Source organism: Eretmochelys imbricata, chromosome 26 (genome assembly GCF_965152235.1).
Source record: "Eretmochelys imbricata isolate rEreImb1 chromosome 26, rEreImb1.hap1, whole genome shotgun sequence".
Taxonomy (NCBI): domain Eukaryota; kingdom Metazoa; phylum Chordata; order Testudines; family Cheloniidae; genus Eretmochelys; species Eretmochelys imbricata.
The window spans coordinates 5,092,055-5,112,822 of NC_135597.1; the positions used below are offsets into that span (position 1 = coordinate 5,092,055).

General features: G+C 49.1%; 1 protein-coding gene across 1 annotated transcript in view; it reads right to left on the minus strand.

Annotated features, from left to right (window-relative positions):
- Positions 1–20,768, minus strand: part of GFRA2 (GDNF family receptor alpha 2) — a 137,233-nt gene that overhangs the window by 16,005 nt on the left and 100,460 nt on the right. The window contains exons 6-7 of the mRNA XM_077805544.1: positions 6,005–6,114; positions 4,403–4,543 (exon numbers count right to left, since the gene is read on the minus strand). Of these exons, the coding sequence (XP_077661670.1) occupies positions 4,403–4,543; positions 6,005–6,114 (251 nt within the window). The remainder of the gene's footprint in view (positions 1–4,402; positions 4,544–6,004; positions 6,115–20,768) is intronic.

A 20,768-nucleotide genomic window follows, 5' to 3' on the forward strand; every position in this document is an offset into this window, starting at 1 on the left:
GACAATCACTAGTCAGCCCAACAAGATACATATAACATTTATAAAGTTAGTGTAGTAGTCTTTGAATATTCCATGTATCTACAGCATCTGTCACACCTGGTTACAGAGAAAAGCTTAAAAACATGACCCAAGTGTTCCTTAAAGGTTCAGAAACTAGAAGGCAAAGAAAAAAAAGCCCCAAAGTTGTGGGAGTATGGGGGTTAATCTTATGCATATTAAACTTATTTCATTATATTGCGGCCCTGACTCGGGGGTTGGGGTTGGCAGTACTGATAATAGGAGAAATTGAGAAGAGCTGAGGAACTCATAAATGATTTGGAGGATGGTGTAGATTGCACTCTCAGCAAATTTGCGGATGATACTAAACTGGGAGGAGTGGTAGATACGCTGGAGGGGAGGGATAGGATACAGAAGGACCTAGACAAATTGGAGGATTGGGCCAAAAGAAATCTGATGAGGTTCAATAAGGATAAGTGCAGGGTCCTGCACTTAGGACGGAAAAATCCAATGCACTGCTACAGACTAGGGGCCGAATGGCTAGGCAGCAGTTCTGCGGAAAAGGACCTAGGGGTGACAGTGGATGAGAAGCTGGATATGAGTCAGCAGTGTGCCCTTGTTGCCAAGAAGGCCAATGGCATTTTGGGATGTATAAGTAGGGGCATAGCGAGCAGATCGAGGGACGTGATCGTTCCCCTTTATTCGACATTGGTGAGGCCTCATCTGGAGTACTGTGTCCAGTTTTGGGCCCCACACTACAAGAAGGATGTGGATAAATTGGAGAGAGTCCAGCGAAGGGCAACAAAAATGATTAGGGGTCTAGAACACATGACTTATGAGGAGAGGCTGAGGGAGCTGGGATTGTTTAGTCTGCAGAAGAGAAGAATGAGGGGGGATTTGATAGCTGCTTTCAACTACCTGAAAGGGGGTTCCAAAGAGGATGGCTCTAGACTGTTCTCAATGGTAGCAGATGACAGAACGAGGAGTAATGGTCTCAAGTTGCAGTGGGGGAGGTTTAGATTGGATATTAGGAAAAACTTTTTCACTATGAGGGTGGTGAAACACTGGAATGCGTTACCTAGGGAGGTGGTAGAATCTCCTTCCTTAGAGGTTTTTAAGGTCAGGCTTGACAAAGCCCTGGCTGGGATGATTTAACTGGGAATTAGTCCTGCTTCGAGCAGGGGGTTGGACTAGATGACCTTCTGGGGTCCCTTCCAACCCTGATATTCTATGATTCTATGATTCTAACTCGGAGTTCACAAACCTGGAAGGAATTATACTTGGAGTGGAGACAGGGATTGGGGCTTAAGGACACAGGGTACAGGAAGGCTAGCAAGTTAAAGAAGTATGGACTGGATGAATGGACTATAAAGTGAATAGAAAGCTGGCGAGATCATCGGGCTCAATGGGTATTGATCAACAGCTCAATGTCTAGCTGGCAGCTGGTATCAAGTGGAGTGCCCCAGGGGTTGGTCCTGGGGCCCATTTTGTTCAACATCTTCATTAATGATTTGGATAATGGGATGGATTGCATCCTCAGCAAGTTTGTGGATGACACTAAGCTGAGGGGAGAGGTAGATATCCTGGAGGGTAGGGATAGAGTCCAGAGTGATCTAGACAAATTGGAGGATTGGGCCAAAAGAAATCTGATGAGGTTCAACAAGGACAAGTGCAGAGTCCTGCACTCAGGATGGAAGAATCCCATGCACTGCTACAGGCTGGGGACCGACTGGCTAAGCAGCAGTTCTACAGAAAAGGACCTGGGGGTTACAGTGGATGAGAAGCTGGATATGAGTCAACAGTGTGCCCTTGTAGACAAGAAGGCTAAGGGCATATTGGGCTGTATTGGTAGGAGCATTGCCAGCAGATCGAGGGAAGTGATTATTCCCCTCTATTCAGCACTGGTGATGCCATATCTGGAGTATTGTGCCCAGTTTTGGGCCCCCCACCATAGAAGGGATGTGGACAAATTGGAAAGAGTCCAGTGGAGGGCAACAAAAATTATTAGGGGTCTGTGGCACATGATTTATGAGGCAAGGCTGAAGGAACTGGGCTTATTTAGTCTGCAGAAGAGAAAAGTGAGGGAGGATTTGATAGCAGCCTTCAACTACCTGAAGGGGGGTTCCACAGAGGATGGAGCTAGGCTGTTCTCAGTGGTGGCAGATGACAGAACAAGGAGCAATGGTCTCAATTTGCAGTGGGGGAGGTCTAGGTTGGATATTAGGAAAAACTATTTCCCTAGTCGGGTGGTGAAGTACTGGAATGGGTTACCTAGGGAGGTGGTGGAATCTCCATCCTTAGACGTTTTTAAGGCACGGCTTGACAAAGCCCTGACTGGCATGATTTAGTTGGGGTTGGTCCTGCTTTGAGCAAGAGGTTGGACCAGATGACCTCCTGAGGTCTCTTCCAATCCTAATCTTCTATGATTGTATGTAGGTGGAAACAGACCTGAGTCTATCTAGCATATCAATGGCATGTTGCAACTGCAGTGGCTTAACTGAGCTACATGATGAGGTGGGGAACGGGTGTTGGTGGGACAAGGCAATAACACATTTGTTACCTACCTCTGGACTCCAACATCTCTAGCACTCACAAGTGAAATGAGCTTTGGCAGATCTCAGTCTAAACCCTGGCAGCCATTGAGCCGTACCACAAAACGGACACACGCTTTTGACGGGACTGGTAAGCTCTCCGGAGAACCTGGAGTCTGGAACGGTGGAGGATGAAGCCAGTCCAAAAGTCCCATGCGTCACGCATCTCACACAATGAGATTTGGCAGCTCTCCTGCCTGCCTCCGTAGCTTGTAAAATGCCATGCCACTCTCAGACGTGACGTAGCAAGTGTCATTCACTTGGTGGGTTGGCTGTGGTGTCACCGACCACTAGGCCACACTCTGGTCCCGGGGCTAGGAAGCCTGACACCCAGCATTCCAGTGCTGCCTCACAAAAAGTACTATAACCCGCTGGTGAAGTGTGTCTCCCTGTATGGGCTAGTCCATGTAGAGAATAACAGCCTGCTTAGCGCAACAGCTCGTCTTAGATGGCTGAGGTATATGCTGTGGCACTAAAGGCCCTGGGTTCAAATCCTGATAACTCATGTGGGGAAAAACAGCATGTAGTGGTATAATTAAACACTGGGTCCTAATGAACATGCATAAGGGGGCTGTTTATCTGTTTATTTATCTGCCCAATACCTTTCATCAGCATGAAATCCTCATGATATTTTAAAGGAGAAGTTATAGAGTAAATGCAAACTATCGGTGAATATGCCCATTTGCATAGTATGTCCTACATGGGGCTGTACAAAGTGTGGCAACTGTGCAAATCTGGATGGACTGGTACAGCTGCATAGGGTGAGCAGGCAGGAATAGCAGGAGGGTGGGGTCTGCAGGCCAGGATTATGGGGCAGTGGAAACATTGGAGTGGGGTAGGGAATGGGGCCCCATTACTGGAATAACAGGTGATGTGCTAACGGTCAAGAGTGAGGGGAACTGGCGGAGCTGCATTTGCGGAATCCAGAACTGGAAAAACAGGGGTGCTGCTGGTCAGGTTTGAGGTGCATTAATAATAATAATTATTATATTATTTCTTTATTTACTATTACAGAGTACCAAGGGAACCAGGGCTCCTACTTCCTTCTCTACAGTGCCTCCTGGTGTGAAAGTGTGCTTGGTAACAGCGCCTTCTGTTTCATGAGTGTGCTAGGCTAATCCTGCAGGGCAGGGCTAAACTGCAATGGCAGAATAATCCAGGCCTGCTTGCACCCTGTTGTTATCCCCAAAACAGATGAAATTAGCTTGGCCATTAAGCAGGGATGGGAATGCTGTTAGCACTAAGGCGAGAGAGCTTGACGGTAACATTTTCAGATGATTAAATTGAATAACAACTGATTAAATGGATACCATTATAATAAGTAACGGAGAGAATGACGCTCCCGGAGCTCAGCACACCAGAGCCTCCTTCGTCAAAGGGACCTTGTCAATAGCAATCTGGAAGGTTGTAACTTTTCCCAAAACTCCACAGAAAGCAAGCCCAAGCCAGAAGGAATGTCCTACATCTCCTTCCTGTTCAGAGACATGGAGCAGGAGCTCTGACAAGGTCTCGTGGAGAGGCCAGAATAGCTAGGAGGTTACAGACACCTGCAGCACCACTGCTGAAAGAAGCGTGCAATACAGACGTTGTCAGCTCCCACCAACACAAAAATGAGTGCTTCTGCAGCATAGCATACAGCACTCCTTGTAGTCCTTTGCATCAGTACTCTTAGACTGCTTCCCACAGCTTCTCCTGCTGGGAGAGGCTGGGACTGGAATAGCTGGGAGCTCCCGCACAGCCAGAGCTCCTGCCCTGCTCCCTGGGCAAGGCCAAAGCCCTTGCAGACAAACAAAGAGTGAAGAGCGGTGCCTTACGGAGACATGGATTTTCCGTGAAGTCTCTCAGGAACTTCTCACACTCCTCCTCCATGTTGCCGCTCCCTCTGCAGGAGCACCAGGGTGACACCGTGATGCTGGCGATGCTCGAGTCAATGTAGTTGGGTGTCATATCAAACCCTGCTCAGGAGGAAGGAAAGGGAAAGGGAATCAGGGGCCAGTAGAGCAAAGTCTGACGGAGAGAAACAGCTCTGCGCTCCCTCCTGCCCCGACAGCCTCCCCTCACAGCAGGGTGGGCTTTGCACCAGCTTGGCTCTCGTCTTCCATGCCCAGTGGATTCCCCATGATCCAGGCAGATCTAAAGGGAACTGAAGATGGCCCATTCTGGCCCCCAGCTCTCCCCAACCCAAATGGCTCTGAGAGACCCCCACTACCGGGGACTCTCCCTCCAGCAGCTCACTCAGGAACCAGCTCAGGGTTGGATCCACAGGACAAAAGGGGAAGCAGGTAACTCAGTGGGAGATGAAGGGAGGGTAACAATTTGGTGGTGGGCGAAAGGCTCCGTGTCCCATAACGAGCCCCTGGTATTGTCCTGTCTAAGCAGACACATGGCTCTTGGTCCCTCTGAGCTGGCCTGGTCCCCTGCTCCTTCCTTCTCTCTGTGGGAATCTCGTCTGACTCAGACATGCTGCTTGCCTGCTGAACCTGCCCCTGTGTCTCTCTTCAGACCCAATGAGCAGAGCTGCCCTGACAGCTTCACACGGGGACCGGGCCCACCCATCATCCCCTCTCCGTTCCTGGTGTCAGGATGCCTTTAAGTCCTGGTGTCAGGATCATAACAACACTTCCTGGCTGGCCTCTGTGGCCCCTGCAACACTGCGCATTAATTGTGGGGCGGGAGAGGCACTCCGGGTCAGAGCGAAGCCGAGCAAAGCGAAACCCTGGACTGAAGAGTGAAACTGAGTTGGAGTGACAAGGTGGCCGGATTTGCTATCCCTGAAACTCACAGCTCTCTCTCCTGCAACCTGCACCCTAGGATCTAACCTACTGCCAAAGACCGAGGGAGCACCCCTCTGGGGACAGGCCAATCGGCATGGGCTGAGCGTGGCAAACACCTCTGCCACCTTCAGTTGTTTTCTCCCAGTTGCGCCTCTAGAACCGGATTTGTCTCCAGTAATAATACATCCTCCTTTAGCAACAGAGCTAGCTGTACATAGCAAGGCCAGCATCGCTGTCCCCCGTTAACAGAGGGAACCTTGAGACTTACCCAAGGCCACGCAGTAGGTAGAGCAAGGAATAGAGCCCAGCTCTCCAACCTGAGCATATCTGCTGGGCCACAGCATCTCCATAACCCCACCCCGCAGCCAATGCACAAATGGGTTTGGCGCCTTTGCTCTTGTGAGCAAAGTGGAAGGCTCCTGCAGATACAAGTGGTTGTTCTTGCTGGCTGCAGCAGCTTTGCTAAACTTCCAACATCTGCATCCACTACCACCCCTCCAATACGCCCCAGCACTAACTTATTCTGTCTCTAAAGTGTCAAGTCCCCCAAGTCACGATCCATAAACCAGTCCCCCCAAACCCAGACACTGATTGAGAAAGGCAACCCCACTGTGCTCTGCATGATGAACAAGACAGACTCACCTATCATCCCTGCGTAGGCGCCCAGACACGCCTGGTAATTATCCCCAGGGCAGCTGGTAAGTGACTGGAAAGAGACTTGACAATTTGTGTGAAAATCTGCCAGTCTCGACCTGGTTACAAAACACAAGAGAGAGAACAGGGTTTGGTTGGTTTGTCTGTTTTTTTTTTCTCCCTCAGAACTAGTAAATTCAGTGGTTTTAAAGCAGAGAGAAAAAGAGGTGAAGAGAAAGTATTAGAGAGGAGAGCTACAGGAGAATAATGGCTAGGATCTGCCAGCAATATTTTCAAGTATATGATCTCATTCTGTCATCGATCACACTCATGCAGCATCTACCACGGTATATCAACCATGGCTCAACACCATTCAGGGAGATGGTGTTACTGCATCACCGTAACAGGGCATTTATGTGATTGGGAGACAGATTTGAGTGCAAACACGCACAAATACGTTGACACATGGTGACTTACATCAACCTAACTTTGTAGAGTAGACCAGGGTAGGTTTTGAACATAGCTCACACCCAGAACATGAGGATGCTCTGAGGATCAATTGCCCCCCCACCCCCTTAGACGGGCCAACTTGTGTGAAAAGCACCAGCAGACTCAAGTGAGAGGTTTCTGTGCATGGATGGGACTCTGGTTAGGGGCAACACTTGTGTAGAACTCGAGTTAACTTTGCATTAAAGACACAAGCCCTCAGAAGCAAGAATCAGAATGCACAGAAACCACGAAGGGGACAGGGTGGGCTGAGGTCCCAGGCCTGCCCCTCAAGAACAAGCAGGTTCCCAGATCTCTTTGCTGATTACGGCCATGCTGATCACCGCAACCTTACAAAATTCCACTCCTCACAGGGAGTAAGATTTCCTGAAGGGCGAATGAGCTATTTATAGGGGTTGGGTTGTTTGGGGGGTGGGGAGTGTTGTTTTTCAGGATCATGCCAAAGGTTGGGTGAGTAGATTCAAAGCCTGGGCTAGTACATTTCCATTGGGCTTTTGTAAGGTTGGATTTACAGTGAGGAAATGATATGGCTATACACATATGGAGAGAAAATCAGAGTGCCTAACCCAAGCAAATTTCATATAGCTTCTCATAGGAACATAACAATTGCCATAGCAGATCAGACCTGGCTCTGACAGTGGCCAGCATCAGCTGTTTCAGAGGAAGCAGCGAGAAACCCCAGTGGACAATTAAGGAATAATCTGCACACAGGGGAAGATTCTTCCTGATCCTCATCAGTTAGTGGCTGGTTTGTGCCCTGAAGCAGGAGGATTTATATCCCTCAGCTACTCAGCAGCTCACTGGGGACAGAATGAGACAAAGCCCTTCTTTTTACACACACCCACATTGGGAAACCAAAAGGGAAATATTTCACCTTGTTTCCCCATTGTTGTTTTAAACAGGCTCTCACAAACCCAGGAAAACCCAGGCACAAAGGCCACCACTTCCCCTGCCAGTAAGAGATGCTGGTTTGGAGCAGGAAGGTCTGGGGAAAAGATTCTATGAAACATCAGTGACCCATTCTCTCCTGCTCGGCACCCAGCCACTGTACTATGCACTGCGCACACAGCAAAAACCAGGAGAATTCACATCAGGCCTCTTGCAACCTTGCTCGCAAGGAGAGACACAGATCAAAGCTCTCCTTCATGGCCTACTTTTTCTACAGCTCACTTGGCAGCTGTCCTTGGGGTCTCCCTTCCCTGCTGCTCCTAGGGATGGATGACACACTGCCCTAAGGCCCACTGAAGTCAGCGAGAGCCTGGCATGCTTTTCCTGACAATTGACGGGGTAGGGATTTCTGAGCTGTTTACAGTTTGTTCCTAAGCCAGGTTGGGAACAGGCACTAAGGGACTAATTCTGAGAGGTGCAGAGTGCAATCAGCACACCCCAGCTCTAGAGGGAGCAGAGAGTGCCCAGCACCTCGCAGGATCAAGCCTTAACACTTTCAAAGCCTGAAGGGCTGGACAACCATTGAGGGGGTTGAGTGACAGGCACATCAGAGCCCCTTCCCGCTCCTCTGAGTGCAAACGCTCCCCGCCTGAATGGCTCGTGCTTGCTTGATCTCAGAGAGATGTGGCTTCTGAGCACAGACGAGGCTGATGAGCCTGTCCGGCTCGTTCCGAGTGGCTGGGTCCTGCCATCCCTCCGCCCCCCGCGGGGTGACAGAAACAGAAGGTGTCAGAGCCTCGCCAGCCAGAACAGCAGGAAAAACTCCCCCTCTTCGCTCTCTCAACAGCCTGACCTGCAAGCTCCTCTCTGACCCACTCAGGGGATGGTGAGAGCAGCCCTGTTGCAAGGCGTGGGGCCGACTCTCCCTGTTGCAAGAGCTATCGCTGTGCTCTCACATTGCCACAAGTTTCATGCCATTAGTGTCTGGATCCACGTACACTGAGACATGTTAGCATTACGGATGGGCCGAAGCAATAGCTCCTTCTGGGAACATCCCCGCCCCAGCAGTCACAATTAATGGCTGCAGCCAAAACAAGGGCTCCCATTGTGCCAGGTGCTGTGACCCCATAGAGCGAGAGAAAATCTCTGCCCTGGAGAGCTTACAAACCGAAGCAAATTAGACAAACGAGGGCAGTGCCATCCCCCTGTTTCACAGAGATGCAGAGAGACTAAGGGTCACCCAAGGAAGTTTTCAGAAGCACCAAGAACTGAACTCAGATCTCCTACATCCCTGGCCAATGCCCAAATCACAAGGTTACCCTTTCTTGTGTTTGACGCTTTGGATTCAATAAAACCTGGATCTAAATCACCCTTTGCTGGTTTACACCACACTGCTACAGTCAGCGAGTTACACGGCTAGCTGTGTATGTTACCCTGGGCCATAGTAGCTACACTAGAAATACTAGGAATAGCAAAGCCGTAGCTACACCATTATACAATTACATTGGTATCCATGCGTGTTGCAGTATTATTTACATTGCATGTACTGTGAGTAACCCTATACTTATTGGTCCTTGCTTACTCAGGGTTCTTCCACTAAGGAAGGAGTGGTGAGCTGGGGCCATCATTCATGTTGGTGTCCATGTACTGCACACAGATTCCCAGTTACCCTGTAAATACTATAAGGATGGCATACAAGATACTGCCCTAATATGCTTAGCTAGTTACCAGCAGCAGCTGGTGTGCTGGGACATTGCTCACTCTTTAAGTACTGCCTAAATTCAGAGTGCTCTGTGAATTTCATATCCTTGTTTGGCCACGCTGCTGCCAGCATCGTTACAGGATTGTATAATTTCATTGCTGTATCTTATCGGCCCCTGAAATGTTAGAGGTTGGCGTGCAGTTGAAGTGCCTGGGGTTGGGTTGTTTTTGTGATTTGCCAATGACATTGAAATACAAAGTTGCAGGTTTACAAAGGGAATAAGAAACCAGAGGCTCCGCTTCCCCATATTAGCTCCCCTCTAGGCTCTCATGCTCACCCCAATGCATCACTGGCAGTAGCTCTAAGCTACAGGGTAGGCAGAATGAAGGTGAAAAACAGGCCATAAGAAAGGGAAAGGATGACAGTGGTATCAGGGACTAGGGGCAGTGGGGGAACGGACCAGAACATCCTGCTTCTGAGCATCACATAAAGATGCAAATAAAGCCTCTTCCCTTTCTTCCGTGCCTTTGCTGGGGCTAGTGGCTAAGTCAGTGGATTGAAAGCCAGGCAACTTCAGTTCTATTCCTGGCCCGGCCTCAGACTGCTGGAGAAGTCACTTTGCCTCTGTTTTCCCTCACACCCCTTGTTGTCTTCTCTTGCTTCTCGGTGGCAGGGGAGAGACATCAACCAGAATATTTGTTACGTAATGGGAGGCTCTCAGACTCCAAGGTGATGATGGCCACATGGGAGCATGGCTATTATTATTATGTGTGTTATGGTAGCACCCAGGGACCCCAACTGAGATCATTGCGTGAGGTGCTGTAAAAACACAGAATGAGACAGTCCCTGCCCTATAGATCTTACAAAGACAAAACCAAGGGCTGAGGGGAAGGATGGCACAAACAAGCAGAGCGAACACAGTGATGGTCTGCAAATGCCACGTTAGTGCCACCATTTCAATTGGTGTCTTCCTTCCTTTGGAGGATGGGGTTTTCTTGGGGTCGGCTAAACAGGGAGAGAAAGGGAGGAAGAGGGGACTCTGAAGAGAGGGAGGTGAGAGGAACGAGGATAGATAGATAGATATATAGATAGATAGATAGATTTCCAGAAAGGCCAATAACCAGGAGCTCCATATGGAGTTAAGGAGTTTGCTTACATTACAGCCTTACAGCTGTAAGGCTTGCTGCCGCCAATCGGGATTTTCTTCTCAGTTACATCAAAGCTGCCTTGCAAATCGTATCATTTCAATCTAAAATTGAACTGGCAGCTCTGGGCAGGGAATTTTCTACAGTTGGGAAAGCTGGCCAAGAAAGAAATGGGGTTTCCTCCCAGGAACAGAAGTAATAGTTGAACAAGAGTTGAGTCAACAGAAAAAAACCATAAATCCAAGCATAGAACAGCTTTGGCATCTCTAAATGAATACTCTTCTCGATTCAGTTTAGTCAGTTCCAACCATCGAACCCATGGTGCCTTATCATTATGTATATTGCAGTAGACCTGCATACCCCACTGTGCATACACCTAGTGAGAGACAGTTCCTGCCCCGAAGAGCTTACAGTCTAAACAGACAAGACCAGCAGAGGAAGCAGTCTACGTGACAGACCCACAGTCACAGGCAGAACATGGAATAGAACCTAAGTCTCCTGAGTCCCAGTCCAGTGCCCTAATACCTAGATTATACGGTCTCACCATCATACCTGGAATAGGTGCCCCATATGCACTGTAAAAAACACCACATTGTGGAACTCAGAAACAATAACAGAATCTCCCTCATCAGGGTTTGCAACATATTGAGGACTGAATTGTGACTCAGCCAAACCGGGCCAATGTAGCCAGGTCCCCTGACATCATATTGCTCTGTGTAGAGAAGACCTTGGCTTTTACAGGGGAGTCTCCCCTGAGCGATTTTTTCTTGCCTCTTTCCCATTTTTTTCTTTTTGCTTCCTTGTTAATTAAATGTCAGCTCTCTACAACCAGTGATTGAATTATCCAATACTACCTGCCTACAGCCATCCAAATGGATCAAAATAAAGGGCGGAAATTGTGTTATTTTTTAAATACGAATGATTTGGTTCCACAGGTTTTTGATCATATTAAATGGAGGAACAAACAAAGCCGTGATTGAATGAAGTGGAAGGATCTGCAGTAATACCCTCCATTTATACAATGCTTTTCGTCACAACAGATATCAAAGCCGTCTACAGAATGAGTGACAGATCCTGCCAAAATGCAGCCGCTCCTGGGGTGGAACACAGCAGTTGTTTACGAGCACGTAGCAATAACAATTGAGGGCAGGATGCAAGTGGTTGGAAAACAAGGGTCAGAGGGAAAGTGGTGTAACTTGAGCCAGTCTGGCATTCCATGTGTGTCCAAAACTAAGTGTGGCTGGCTCTGCTGTACATGCCAAAGGATTAGAAGTGAAACATGCAACAGCCACCAGGGAACTGGAAGATAAACAGTCGTCCCATGTGCTGTATCTTATACCCTTCTCCTGCTGCTTATTAAGCCCTTATGTGTAAGTTACAGTCATTTTTGCTCTGAATTAGCACTTACACCAGTTTGCTGACGCACTTACTGCCTATCTACAGACTACATTTTCCAGGGCTATGTTAATGGGATGTGCCAATCTTAATGGGATTGGGGCCTTTAGACACTAGGGTAATATAAATAATTAGCAGTAATAAATAATAACATAATAACAACTGTAATAATAATAATGCAGAGGACACCACCATTTAGTCCACTGATAAATCTGGCCCAGAGACCTGCAGTGGAGCTGCATGTCCTTTAGACAGAGAAGAAAGCTGGTCTTGTGGTTAAGACACTGGGACCTGAGAGAAGGGGGCTCAATTGCTGGCTCTGCCACAGACTCCCTGTGTGACCCTGGGTAAGTCACTTAGGGAACGCCTCTGCTGCAACTGGGAGTGTGCCTCCCAGCCTGGCTAGGGTCAGCCTGAGCTAGTGCCCTAACCACAGCAGTGTGGATGCTGTGGCACTAGTGGAGGCTTGGGCTAGCCACCCCAGCTCAGATCCACCTGAATCCCTAACTCTGAGCTCTGATGGCTTGGCCAAATCTCCACCAGGGCAGCAATATACACACAGCTATTCATAGCACAGTTCTGTCTACCCGGGCTGGGAGGCAGGCTGCCAGCTGCAGGGCAGACGTACCCTTAATCTCTCTGTGCCTCAGATCCCCACTGTGACATGGGGTTACTCATCTTCCTCCTTCCCAATGCTCATCTATTTAGACTGTCAGATCTTCAGGGCAGAGATTGTCTCTCACTGTGTCTGTACAGCACCTAGGTCTGGGCTTTTGCTACTGTAATTACATAACCTGGGCCCAATTTGCCACGTCTCCCATAAACTCATGAACATCTCTATCTGCAGAACACAGGAGACTACAGGACTGGGTATCCTGAACCCCTACTCTTGTGGTTTCCAACGTGCCTGGCACAGATATTCCGTACTGAGAGTAGAGAAGCCCTGACTTCAGCATTAGGCTTAACGATATGCACTACTATCCAGTTGGATCATGAATTCTGGAGTTGCTAAAGCTAAAAGGTCCCAGGGGATTCCTGGATTTGCAGAGCAGCCCTGGTAAAGGGCAATGAAGAAATCTTTCTCCTCCTCTGGATACAACATTCTCTCGCTGGAGTTAGGCAGCGTAAAAACAATAGTTTCCCTCGATTCATTACCAGCCCGGAAACAAACAGCAAGGTATGATACAGCTCACCAGAATTAATGAGCTCAGATATCACTTCCTCCTGCATGTCTCACCCCTGGCGTTTTCAATTCTCCTAAGCAGGCGAGGCGACGCTAAAGGACACGAGTGCTCAGGCAGGAACTTAAAAATGGATCAGTCCTGATTCTCAGTGACGCTAAGGCCCGTTCTGTGCTGCGCGGGAGTGGAAAGGAGACTTAATGTGGGAATAACTGGCCCCATGAGAATAACCTCTGTGCAGAGTGTCTTCCCCGGCTGTTGAATAGCTGGTTTTATCAGGTCCATACATGGAGCCTGCTTCCAGCCCACTTGGGTAGGGACGTGTCCCCAAAGAGCAGTGTATTACAGCTGTTCTCTGCTTCCCAGGGCCTACGGGGGCCAGCAAGCATGGTAAAGAGTTCAGGATGCAAAATTTCAGCTTTGCTTTATTCTGAGACTCAATTGTCCTATGCCCTCTGTCTAGCTAGGTGCCTATATGGCCTTTGCCACCACAGGATCTGAGTGCCTCTCTCCTGTTTGAAGGGATTGCCCAAGAGAAGTATTCTGAATAACCAGCAGCATAACAAATTTGTCTTTAATGAGCAAGGGGGAATGGGCAGCACAGAGGACAGCAGGGGAGAGAGAGAAACAGCAAAGGGAAAGGAGATTCTCTATTACACCTTAGCCACCAATTCCCTGGCTTCCATCTCCTGGCTAACGCCTCCCGACATGCTGCAAGCAGAGACACCAACCGAGGGTATGTCTACACTGCAACTGGGGGTGCGATTGCAGCTTGGGTGGACATACCCACAGTTGCGTAACTAAAACTAGCAGTGGAGATGTGGCGGCATGGGCTTTGCAATGCGAATAAGTACCCAGCGTTCCCGGTGGGCTCGTGCAGCCCACACTGCAGCCTGTGCCGCTACACCTACGTTGCTGTTTTAAGCCATGCTACCGTGTGTAGAGCTAGTGCAGGGATGTCTACCCAAGCAGCAATCACACTTCAGATTGCAGTGTGGACAGACTCTGAGAGAAAGGAGTGCTTGCTGCTTGCGTGGCAGGAGTGTTCTGTTCAGGAGCCACCAATGTGGGTTTTAATTCCCTCTTCTCTTGTGGAAAATGTGAGAACAAAAGCAAATCGGAACGTCCTGGCCCCTGATCCAACTCCCCCACCCTTCAGTATGCAAACTGTACATGTTGTCAGCCCTCAGGAGGGAAGGACGTCAATGCATACATCCGCCCCCCCCTCCTCACCCCCAGTTCAGAGCCAGCTCCCACTCCTTGCTGGAAACAAACCTCTCCTTCCTGTCATGCTCAGCTCTTTTGTTTTAGTGCCACTCATAAATCCAAGGCAAAGCTACCCTGATAGCACTCCACTCCTCCTCACAATGCAGCGGATTAGGCTTCAGTAAACCTGCTTGTTTATTTCCCTGGTCTGTGATATTATGCTCCCAAAGGGAAAGACACTCTTCCACAGCCTGCGGCAGAATCAACACAGTGACAGGCGCCCTGGGCTCCAGCCTACAAGGCTCTGAGCACTCCATCCCATACCCAGTAAAGCACCTACACACCTGTAGAGTCTCAATGACGTCAACTCATGTGTTTAAAGTCAAGCACGTGTTGAAGTGCTTTACTGGAGTGGCTTTGGAGCGCTCAGAACCTTGCAGGATTGAGTACCCCCAGGGTCTTCACTGAGGAGTTAATCCGGGCTCTTACCCATGTTTTAGACTAACTCTCCCTCCCGTCCACACCCAAAAACCGTTTACCCAGGTCTGGAGGTGCTTCAAGCCTGGGCTACCTGGCCCAGCTGGGGGGTGCAGGGTAGAACCCAGGCTACACTTTCACTTGGGCTAGAACCCACCTGCTTCGCAATGAGGATGCAGGCTAAATCACTCGAGTGCTGATAGTCCTGTAATATTTTCCCATAATTCCCTCGGTAAGACAGACAAGTTCTCCCACAATTGACAATTGGCTGGGAAAGAATCAGACTATCTCTGCTCAAAGAACCATCGGTGGGTGCAGAAACAGTGAGGTCACAGTAACTTAGATATGGCTTTGCGCAGCATGGGTACTCACACCCGAGCGAAGGTAACACACGTGTTCAGACAGCCATGCAGATCAACTGGGCTAACTCTGCAGTGAAGACACACCCTAAAAGGGGAAGGAAAGTTGTGCCACCCCTCTGCAAAGATTTCACCCTTTCTGCACATTTTCTAGCAGGAAGGTATTTTCAAGGAAACAGCCAAATTTAGGAGAATATTCATAGGAAGCAAATGTGGAGGGACAGAACCTCCCCGATGTAAACCACTGTAGCTCCATTGATGACGCCAGTTCGCCCCAGATGAGGATAAAGCAAACTGAATTTGCAAACACAGCCATTCATGCTGGAAATCTGATCGTAAGGGTGACACTCCTCCCACCAGGGAATGGGGTTCACACCATGTGACGTAGGGGCGCACAACACTGACTCCAGCTATGGCTACGCTGCGGCTGCAGGTGTCATTTCCAGGTTGGGTGGATGCACATCTACTAACGGTGTGGACAGAGGCATGGACTAACCACCCAAGTAGACACCAAGGGTCTTGGATGGGATTGTACTTGAGCGGCCAGCTGCTGCTTCTGCTGCCTAGCACCATTCCAGCCACACTGCTGTTTTTAGCATGCCAGCTTGACCAAAGCTAGTGTGTGCATCTACCCGAGGTGGAAGTTACCCCTTCAGCTGCAGTGTGGACATACCCTCAGGTTTGAACACGGAATGGTCATGAAGAGCTGCTCACTAACAATCCACAGGCCAAGAATTGTTCTGCAAATAATGTTGAACAAGGGTCTGTTCACAAACACACAAAAAAGTAAGAGGGAAACTCACAAGAAAGAACACAGGGATTGCCAGATTGGATCAGAACTGTGGTCGACCTAGCCCAGTACCCCATTTCTCTCAGTGGCCAAGACCAGCTGCTTCTGAGGCACGGGCAAGAAACCCTGCAGCAGGCAACTATGGGATAATCTTCCCCCGACAAGAAGTTTCTTCCTGACCCCCATTAATTAGAGGTTGGTGAATGCCATGAAGCATGGGGGTTTCTATCCCTCACTGAATACATATTTTGGTACAAATCAATCTGAAAAGGCAGCATCTGTGGAGAAACAGGAGGAAAGGTTTGCTCTTGCTAGGGGTACAACTGGAGATACAACAGCAAGCAGGCTGCAAACAGAAACAGCTCCTGCTGAGAAGTGGCATGTGAAAGGAGAAGGGATGCCAGGATAGATGCTGAAGGGAAAGTTAAGCAACAAAGCCCAGTACCAATGGAATGGAAACCTGTGGATACAGCACCCCAGGGGGGAATGAGAACACCAGTTTGTATCATTCTGATGTGGCTGAGCCACCTTACTGAGCATCTGCTCAACCCCACAGAGTCGAAGACATCGAATGCAACCAGCTGTGAGCTTTGTCAGCTCTGGGTGTGAAGAGCCCTGCCTGCCTTCCCAAGAGAAAGAGCATCGGCAAGGGTGAGGAAAGAATACGGTGCTGCTCAGGAAGCCACTGCTGCTGGCACCTGAGAAGGCCGGGTGCCACTCACCGCTTATATGTGGGACTTACATTTCACAGCTGGAGTGTGCGCTCTGCTAAGTGGGTGCTGTCTAATAAATAAAGCAGGGGGACTGTGACTCAGAGGACTTGTGCTCTATTCCCTGCCCTATGCCACTGATCTGCTGGGTGACCTTGGGCGAGTCATTTCACCTCTCTGCACCTCAATCTGCCCATCTGCAAAATGGGGATACTACTACCTCCTGGCGTGGGATGGGGGGCATTTGTGAGGGTCAATTCATTAATGTGGAGCTCAGGTACTATGGTGATGGGCACCAATGCAAAAGTACAGATAGCATGCTTGCAAGGTGCCTAGAGATCCAGAGAGGGCAGGGACTAGAGAAGGGCAAAGAATTATTATTAGAGATGATCCTGGAAGAGAAATCTAGATCCAAACCAGCCCTACGGGCGTTGTGCAAAATCTGCACCCAGATCTGGATTTCCCAAATGGCCCCTAGCTTCATAATGGGCCAGACCAAATCCCTGAATCCCAGTTGCCACCCAGTTCTGGGCCATTCAGCATCAAGGCAGCTTGAGCCCATCTTTGATGATGCAACATGGGTCGCAGACCATGTGAATTCAGAGCAGGGGAGACCTAGCTCCCACATCTGCCACCTCTCTTCTCGCACCCATTGCCCTTGGTGTTGCTATTACCACCTCCAGACTGACCTCCATGGATGTCCAGCCTGCGCCTCTTCTACTTCTGCCTGACCCCTTTCCTCGGTGCCCATCCCAAACATTCCTGCCCTGCTGCAAAGGAATGAACCACCCTGCAGGAGACAGCCAAAGCTGCAGCTAGACTGCAGGGGACAGAGGGCTGCAGATTCTGACTCTAATGGATGGGCAAAGGGGTGGTGTAAGAAGCTCTAACCCCATTGCCCACCGATGCAGGGAATAGTCCCTGTCCCTGAGCTCCCTGGGGGTCTGATCCTCCTTGCAGATGTGCTGGTGTAAATCAGGAGTGACACCACTGAAGTGGTGCTGCATTGGTGTGGACCCAGTGCAAGCAAGCTTAGAATCAGACTGCATGAATGCAAGCAGCAGAGAGAGTGTTAGTGCAGCCAGGGGTGTGAGATGCTCCAAAGTAGGTGTGCCCCCCCACACTTCTTTTTCACACCAGCTGGTGCAACTGCGCTATGCATTGGAAAGCGTGCTGTTCCCATAAACAGGAGGCCACTTCTGAGCATGCTCCTCCTAGGGCATTCATACCCATTGCAGGTTGTATGTCTCTAGGGGCTGCAGCAATGCCTCCCCATGCACAAGGCAGAGAGAAGGGAGGGAGACTAAGAACGTAGAGTCTAGTCTACCCTAGGAGTCTGGAGTCCTGGGCTAAGGACCTGATCCAGCTCCCACTGAAGTTAATGGGACCCTTTCCACTGACACCAGCGAGGTTAGATCTGGCCTTAAAAGCCCCCATAGTCTCTTGCCAATCTGCAGGCAAGGGGGGACTTGCCCCACTGCAGAAAAACTCTGATGCTTTCTAAACATCCTTGTCCTAAGAAGGTACTTGAGCTCCTTCTTTCCCCCACCCCCACCCCTGCCCTTCCTCAGGAGATAAAGTTCATGACAGCATCTCCCTCTCCCAGAATTAGAGACAAAGTTATGTCAATTCCCTTAAAAAACTGTGGCAAGTTCATCACCAAGCGTGATGGAAATTTGTCAGCCCACTCCCCGGGGCCCTGCTCCTGGCTTGTAGAATCCTCTAAGGCAAATGTTATTCTTTTCATAATACATGACAAGCCAGCTGGTAATCTTTCCATAATATCCAAGCCAGATGTCACTCTTTCCATTATATACAATGAGTTCACAGTCATTGGATGAGATCCTAACTGCCAGGAATAAACCTTATTGGAATAGTTCCATGGCTTCTCAGATTTCTGCCTTTAAGTGCCTCGATGAATAGAGACATAGCCAAGTCCATTTTAGCAGCAACGCGGGGAACTCATGCCAAATTGCTGCTCACAACTCCAGGCAGCAGGTGGGCCCGGCCAGTCTTTGCCTAGAAATCTGAGATCTACTTTGGAGTCAGCTTCCCTGGCAGCTGAGGTCAAATCCCATGAAAGAGGGAGGAGGAGGAGGGAGAGAGAGAGAGAGCGTGCACCAAAAATCTTGGCTGTCAAGTTTTTTTTCCTGAAATCCATCCAAGAAAAAAAGGAACAAAAAAGGATTAAAAGAAAAGAACAAACGAGCCCAACCCAAATGCTGAATTTCAAAGTTAAAATTCTCCGGCTTGTTTCTCCTTTGATGAATTCATCTCGGAAATGTGTTTTCCTTCTGGACGAAAAGGCCAGGACAATTCAATTTGGCCGGGATTCCCTGGCTAAGGTTTCCTTGTGCCCTTTAAAGGAAAACAGGCAGAGTGCTGTTGAATTTGACCACATTAAGTTAGCTAAGTCACCTGCAGCTGTTCCAGTCATGGGAAGTGGGAAGGGTGCAGTGCCAAGATTTTCCAAGTAACTAGTCATTTGGAGTGCCTCCATTGTATTATGACCAACATGGGACAGCTTGAAGGGGCTTGAATGTCAAAGTATGGAGCACTCAGGTCCCTTTAAGACATCTGAACCTGGACACCCAAAATCACTGGTCACTTTGGAAAATCTTGGCCTGCGGTCACTGATATCAGAGACAAGGTAGTAACAACAAACCACTGCCAATCTGACCTGGGAGAAAATTCCCTCCCGACCCCAAATATGGTGATCAATTAGAACCAGAGCATGTGGGCAAGACCCATCAGCCAGACACCTGGGATCATCTACCAGGATGATCAAAGGAATGGGGAATCTACCTTAGGAGAGAAGACTTAAGGAGCTAGGCTTGTTTAACCTAACGAAACAAAGGCTGCGGGGAGATATGATTGTTCTCTATAAATACATCAGAGAGATAAATACCAAGGAGGGGGAAGAGTTATTTAAGATAAGGGCCAATTCTGGCACAAGAACAAATCAATATAAACTGGTCGTCAACAAGTTTAGGCTTGAAATTAGAGGCAGATTTCTAACCATCATGTGTTGGTAATCCATCGCTGACCATAATGTGGAACTGTATCAAAAACTTTACTGAAATCCAGGTAGATTCTATCTACTTCATTTCCTTTGTCTAGAAAATCAATTACCTTCTCAAAGAAAGAGATCAGGTTGGTCTGGCATGATCTACCTTTAGCAAAGCCATGTTGTACTTTATCCCAATTACCATTTACCTCTATGTCTATAATTACTCTCTTTCAAAATTTGTTCTAAGACCTTGCATACAATTGAGGTCAAATTAACAGGTCTGTAGTTTTCACTCTTTTCCCCTTTCTTAAACATAGGTACTTTGTTAGCAATTCTCCAGTCACAGGGTACGACCCCTGAGTTTACAGATTCATTAAAAATCTTTGCTCTTGGGCTTGCAATTTCATAAAACAGTTCCCTTAAGATTGAAGATTTCCCTTAAGAATGAAGATTATCTCCCTGCACCGTTTGGTCCCATTAAGTTGTTTGAATTTGGCTTCCAGCTCGGATATGGTAATTTCTACTTCCATATCCTTGTTCCCATTGGCCACCCTGCCGCACCTCCAACCTCCTAATTACCCCTATTAAAAACTAAGATCCCTCACAATCTTGTAACATATTTATCCTCACAGCACCCCATGAGGCAGGGCAGTGCTATTATCCCAATTGTACAGATGGGGAACTGAGACCTGATAGGGTGGACAGGACGAAAGTGCCAGAAAGAGCAATACCCCCATTGCAGCCAGAGAGCTTCCGCGCTCGGCTCGGCCTCTGGCGCCGCATTCCCCTGCCTTTGTTTGGTTAGGGGGAGGGTGGGCTATGTCAGACCATCCCGGGAGTGTGCACCTCACACAGACAAGCCCCTGCTCACCAAGAGCTTTACAAACCCAACAGGGCACACAGTAAACTCGCAGCTGGTAGGCCGGGCTGAGATTTCAGGAGGGATCTGTAGCGGGAAGAGCAGGAGTGCACGGGAGGCCGAGAGTATTGGGAGCCCTGGGATTCTGCAGCAGCATTTAACGGGCTCCTCAGACGCTGCCCCCTCTGAGCCCTGGGGCCCAATAAGCCATGCCAGGGGAAACCTTCCCATGCAGTATCTATGCAGACACTTACCTTCCCCAGCTCAGCAGCGGCCCCTCTCATTCACTAGCCTGTTCCTTCAGCCTCCTCAAATTGCCACTCAATCCCCTTCCCTTATGTTCATTCTGCCTGCTCCTCAAGCAACCCCTCACCCCTCTGCTCACCCCTCTCCAAGGTCCTCCAGGACACATGCCCATGATGCTCAGTTTGCACCCTGGGTCCACCAGGGTGTGTGCGCAGAGCACAAGTGGGGAGTCAAAGGAAGGGTGACAGATTGGGTAGGGCCCAAGCCCGGGACTTAGACTGGATAAGTAACCATGGGT